This window comes from Nanorana parkeri, unplaced genomic scaffold (genome assembly GCF_000935625.1).
Source record: "Nanorana parkeri isolate BGI_ZX_2015 unplaced genomic scaffold, ASM93562v1 scaffold120, whole genome shotgun sequence".
Taxonomy (NCBI): Eukaryota; Metazoa; Chordata; class Amphibia; order Anura; family Dicroglossidae; genus Nanorana; species Nanorana parkeri.
The window spans coordinates 930,018-936,507 of NW_017306388.1; the positions used below are offsets into that span (position 1 = coordinate 930,018).

Below are 6,490 nucleotides of genomic sequence, written 5' to 3' on the forward strand. Positions count from 1 at the left end.
TATTTTTTGTAATAAATTGTGTTTTCATCCTTGGCTCAGCTGGGCTCCAGTTGACTCTGCTTTGTCCAAATCCTCTTTTTCATGAAGATTTCAGCATGTTTTTGTGTTTGAGGAACAGGCTGTACAAAACTCGCAGGGTGGTTTTTAAATCTCTGTTCACAATCTCTGGAGATGGGAGCAAACAGAAAAAAAATAGCAGACAAGATAAAAAAAAAATACATTTGTAATTGAATGTAAAATGTTAGCGAGGGCTATTGATGATAACTGTATTTGAGAACATTTTTTATTATTCCGATGACTGTTATGAGATGTTGGAATATACTTCAGGGTTTTACAGTAGACTTAAAGAGCTTCAAGCTTCAGTGAAATATTTCTCCCTAAAGTAATATATTTATATACTGGCCCTTTATAAATATCTAATTCAACCGTCAGGACAAGGCTGAGGAAATGAAACTGCACAGTGGGTGAAAAGGAATTATTTAGAGGCATCCACAAGGGACTCCCACTACATTTTTAGCTTGATATTGTCAACTCATTTTCCACAATGATCTACATTTTAATTTTCAATTAATTTATTTGGCACTGGATTTTTTTTCTATTGGGCCACCAGAAATTGAGCAATATACTTTTCAGCCCTACTTAGAAAGACATGTTCCACTAAGCCTTTGGATAATGGCACTATTTGTAGGGAATACTACCAGGGACTGGCACAACTGTGGTCAACTAAGGGTGGTATGCTTCTTATTCAGTCACTAGGTACTGGCAAAAAAGTGGTCAACCAAGGGCAATATAATGTACTTTCTACATAATCACTTTTTTGCCAGTCCACGTTCGTCAACTAAGGACGGTATACTTTACACTTGTTCACCAGGGACTGAGGAAACAGTGGTCAACAAAGGACAGCATACTTTTTTCGCTTGGTAACCTGGGACTAGTAAAAGAGTGGTCAACAAAAGACAGTATACTTTGCTGGTCACCAGGCACTGGAGAAACAGCGGTCAACCATGGACAGTATACTTTCCACTTTGTCCATGAAGACTGGCAAAACAATCATCACTGAAGGTCAGAATACTTTCAACTTGGTCCCCGTCACTAGGGACTGGAAAAGACAATGGTCAACCATGGACAGTGTACTTTCCACTTTGTCAATGAAGACTGGCAAAACAATCATCACTGAAGGTCAGAATATTTTCAACTTGGTCACCAGGGACTGGAAAAGACAATGGTCAACCAAGGACAGTATACTTTCCACTTTGCCCCCAGGGACTGGCAAAACAGTGGTCAGCCAAGGACAGTATATTTTCCACCTGATCACCAGAGATTGGCAACACTGTAGTCAACAAAGGAGAAGTACACTTTCCACTAGCAAAACAGTCATTGATGAAGGTCAGTATACTTTCTAATTCTACTCCCTCACCAGGCACTGGGAAAAAAATGCTCAATGAAGGACAGTATACGTTCCACTTGGTCACCAGGGAGCGGCAAACCAGGGATCAGCTAAGAACAGTATACTTTCTACTTGGTCACTATAGACTAGAAGAATAGCGGTCAACCAAGGAAAGAACTGTACGCTGTCTACCAGGAACTTGCATTGTATCTGGCACTGGGCCACCAGGAACTGGGAGTATTCTTTTCACTGAGCCACCTGAGACCTGTTAACTCTAATCCAGGGGTGGGCAACTCCAGCCCTCTAGGTGTTGTGGAACTACAACTCCCATGAGGCATTGAAAGACTGACAGGTACAGTCATGTAGGGATTTGTAGTTAAAGCACAGCTGGGGGCAGGGCCGGATTTACTCTCCTTGCCGCCCCAAGGCCAGGTTCCACAATACACCCCCCCCACGCGCCGCCAACCCCCCGTCCCCATCAATTGTGAGTGGCAACCAGATGGCGGGGGGGGGCGTATACACAGGCTGGTCAGCATACTTTTAGATGGCTAGTAGGGAATATAGAGTTGTATAATCTGGCCTTTTAGAAAATGAGCAAAGTATTTGACACTGGACCCCTAGGAACTGGGTGAAATGATGCCTATTCGATGTTAGGAATATTGTAGCATACGTAAAATAGGTTGATTATAAAATAGATTGTGCATTTGCAACACTGACCTGCAGCATCTGCTGGATTTGTTAAGATCCCTCCATCCATAAGAAGATCCAGGGCAAGGATAACATTGTGGAGCTGACAAAACAATATATATGGTTTTCAAAATGCCAAAAACAGAATCATAAATGCATCTAATATTAGTCTAATACAAATATCAGTGATGATATGCAAAAGTTACCCAAAATAACCAATAGACCAATAACTTTTTGTTGGCTCACTTAACTGACTTATGATTAGTTTACATCCATTTAAATATCTTCATTGCAAAAACTGAGAAGTGTTAAAACAATCATCTTATATTTCAAATAGTAGATATGTCCAGGGCCGGATTTCCCACAAGGCCAACCAAGGCCCGGCCTCGGGGCAACAGGAAGTAGAGGGACAGCAGGGGTGGAGAAATTCCTATCTCCCGATGCCCAGGACATGCAGTTCCAGACACCGGGCGTGTAGTTGATTTCTACATTTAGCCCTGCTTTGGGCAAGCAGAGCTAAATGTACAGGAGGGAAGCCGCCGCTTGTTTTCGACAAGTGATCTTGACGATGTTACCGAGATCACTTGTATGCAGCCTGCAGGTCTGCCATTCTCCATGGGGGGGTTGGCGGGTAGGGGGGCGCATTGGGGAACCTGGCCTTGGGGCAGCAGAGATAGTAAATCCGGCCCTGGATATGACGGGTCCCCTTGAAAGGTTGCTTGGTGACCAAGAAAGGGCCTTCTCTGCCAGTAATTAGGTAATTAGGCAAAATGGGAGCCAGTAGGAATTTTCCTACAGAAAGTTGACAAGTCAGACCTATAGCTCTGCAATCAGCAAAGCTCATGTTATTTGCTTTTCTACTTAGACTGTGATTACTTTTTACAGAAAACAAACTGTCAGGGCTTGTTCACACCGAATGCATACCAGATCTGCATGAGTTTCTGCAGACGCAGTGCAGTGTGTTATACTGCATTTTTTGCCGTGTTTTTGATGTGTTCCGGGCCATTTTTTTAGTTTAGAATGGGCTTTCAGTGCATTCCAGGGCTTTTGCATGTGTTTTTAATGTGTTTGCATGCGTTCCAGAGCAGGTAAAATAGGGCTTGCTGCAGTTTTTTTACATGCTCTGGAACTGAACGCTGCGGTGTGAACTAGAGCCCAAAATACCATTGGAATACATTGGACGCAGTTTTGATCCGGTCTGTGACTGCTCTGCATCTGCTCCTGGAACACACTTGGTGTGAACAAGCCCTAAGACTTTGAACACCTTTTGTTTTGATGCACCTGGAATGTATTAAGCTGTTTTAAACTGATAATTCAGTTGGGCTTGATATCTCACTGAACTAGGAAAGAACATTTAGAATGACATGGTAATGATCAGCATCTGTATGTGGGACCCAAAACATGCTGATGCTGAAAAAAATGTACAGAGGGGATGGTTGTCTGTCCTACAATGTTGGCAGAATCAAAGACAGGTGATATAAATCCAGGGACACAAAATTTCCAGATGACGGCTAGCGGCTCTGCCTGTCTTCCTGACCATCATGCCTTGTATCTCACAGCAGAACACGTGCCTCGGCAAAGCTATACAAACACACTTCAGATGACTTGTCACTGACTTCACTTGAAGACAAACTATCTCTGCAATGCCAATGACTCCTTTAGGGGAAATTTACATAAATTACATATTTCCGCCTGATTGATGAAAGATTCATGAGCCTCTGGCGGGACTCTGATTCTCCTGACTGAGTGCGTTCCTGTGCAAACATTTTATTTATTCTGTCACTCAAATCAAAACATTTGTGCAGGATCTGAATAGTCTTGTGCTTCCTCCCGTCTGTCAGCACTGATAGAGGAATTCAGACCTCAAATCAATTTGTCAGGCTGTCATTACCTGGCTGTGAATCGTGTAATCAGGCTAAAAGTGGGTGGCCGATCGCCCCGCTGTTTCTGAAGGAGCCTGCACACGCCTGGAAGTTGGGGGGGGGGCCTTGTTCTTTTTTGAAAAGGAGCAATATGATGTTTCTCAGTGATTACAGTGATCAGGGAGGTTTGTGGGATGATGCGACTGTCCTTAATTTTGAAAAGGAAAGAAAATAGATGACTAGTCAGTAAGGAACCAGAAATAAAAAGGGAGGGTGGGGGGGGATTTGGAGGGTTTCTACTCTTCAGACTTAACTTTTTTTTGCTGAAACCTGGCCCATCTCACTGAGCCACATGCTAACATTGCCGTTTAAAGTTAAACTACTGGCAAACAGCCTAACGTGACACTAAACTCAGGAATTATATCTTAAAATGGCATTCAAATACCTGAACTATTAACAAAAATGTATCTTATTTGTGTATCACTCGGATGTAGATCCTCAAATCATCTCTGAGTTGGTGCTGACACTGTCCTTCCTTCTGGAGGGTGACTACTTTTGTTCTCCATGGTCCCTGTGTGTGTTGTAAAGTAGTCACCACTCCAAAATCACTCCTGTGATGGGCTATAATCTCAGATTTAGTTGGCTACTTTGTATTGAGATTGTAGTCCATCACAGGAGGGATCTTGGAGTGGTGGTTACTTTACAACACACACAGGGACCATGTGGAACAAAAGTAGCCACCCTCCAGAAGGAAGGACAGTGTCAGTCTAATCTGGTGTCACTTTAATTCAGAGAATAAAAACATATATGTCATACCTGTCAAAGGATTTACATTTCTTTCCATCCAGCCCTGAGACTTACAAAGCTCTGCCACACAGCACAGCCCTGTCTGTCAGGAAAGGAGACCTGATTTTTTTTCTGCTGCAGTTCAGCGACATTTACAGGTCGTCTGGCTCCTGTGACTAGACATTGAAAGAAGAAGCTGCAAATTGACAATTGATTGATTATCTCTCTGACAGGAATGCAGTGATGTGTGACCAGTAGGAATAGGAATCAGTTTTTATGTAAATCCAAAAAAGTGTGGGTGTATACTCTGTATGATAACAGTATGTGTGTGTGTGTGTGTGTGTGTGTGTGTGTGTGCACCTGGTTAAGATCATAAGCTGCTGTTTCTATGGTCGCAATGAGAGGATTACTTATCAGAAGATCAAATCCTGGATATGTGGTTAGGAGTGCCTATTAAAAAATGGTCATCTCGCTAAAAGGCCTTTTTGGATTGGTTAATTTAATGGAAATGTCAGATACAGTCAATGCAATATGGGGGTATTGGACACCCCCTTCTTCAGACTTGAGCAACAATATGTAATGGAATCAGGAAGAACTGCACTTTGTAGCCTGAATTGGGGTTGGATGAGGGCTGTCAGGGTGACCTCTTTGCAATGAGGATAACTGATTTGATCCGGGCAGTGGCGTAACAACCGGGGGTGCAGCAGGGGCGCGGGCCCCGGGCGAAAAGTGAAGGGGGGGGCGCCGGCCGAAAAAGCTCTCTTCCTAACAGCATGCTGATGGCTAACACATGAGCACTTCTACATTACTCACTGGCTCCTTGTTTTGCTTGTACTGCCCCAGTATCTTTCAGTCTACGCTCTGCTGTACAAGGATTGCATGAAACTGATATCAAGTAAAATTTTAGGTACTTACACTAGTTGCATTAAAAAATACATTTAATAATATACAAATGAATATAGAGCTGCTTTTGGAGGAACAGTGTATCTCCATATATTTTCTTTATTTATGTATTATGTTTAGGAGTAAAATAATAACATTTTTGAAAATGTATATTCCCTTTAAGTTAGATAAAAATGAAATACCGCAGAAAAAAGCTTTACATTGTTTCACATTTAACAGTTCCCTTACACGGCTTCAATAATACTGGTCAAGGAACACCATCATTAGCGCATCACCTTGAAATGCAGAAACTTACCAGCATCCATTCTCTGTGTCAGAAAGCATCCTCAAGTTAATAATAATACTTATAGAAAATGCTAGAGATCTTGTAACTACACTGTATATGTACAAGATATCACAGCTAGATACGCCACAAATTATTTTTATTATTATTATTATTATTCAGGGTTTATATAGCGCTAACAGTGTGTACAGCGCTTTACTAAATGGAGGGAGACAGTACAGTTACAATGCAATTATAGGAGGGCCCTGCTCGTCAAAGCTTACAATCTGTTAGCAAATACAGAATAACCTTTTAGATTGTAATAGGTCTACAGCTAAAACTGTTAATATTAATTCAGTAACTCACCCTGTCTTCTGTTGATCCCGGACACAGAAAGAATGTAGATAGAGGTATAAAATAGCCTTCCACTTGCCCAATTAACAGCAGCAAAATTACGCCATCAGCGAACTGTAGAAAAAAACATGACTTATATAAATGCAGCAACAGAAGGTGTTTAGTGTATCTACACTGAGCACTTAACACAACCACAATGTTATTTCATCAGAACAACCTTTTCTGCAAAAAAAAAAAAAATACCCTTCA

The 6,490-nt window shown here is 41.8% G+C and overlaps 1 protein-coding gene across 1 annotated transcript in view; it reads right to left on the reverse strand.

The window, feature by feature from the left end:
* Positions 1–12: 12 nt before the first annotated feature.
* The window catches only part of PARVG (parvin gamma), a 43,649-nt gene continuing 37,171 nt past the window's right edge, over positions 13–6,490 (reverse strand). Inside the window, exons 10-12 of the mRNA XM_018553460.1 lie at positions 6,254–6,355; positions 2,105–2,177; positions 13–165 (exon numbers count right to left, since the gene is read on the reverse strand). Coding sequence (XP_018408962.1) covers positions 80–165; positions 2,105–2,177; positions 6,254–6,355 — 261 coding nt within the window. The 3' untranslated portion in view covers positions 13–79. The remainder of the gene's footprint in view (positions 166–2,104; positions 2,178–6,253; positions 6,356–6,490) is intronic.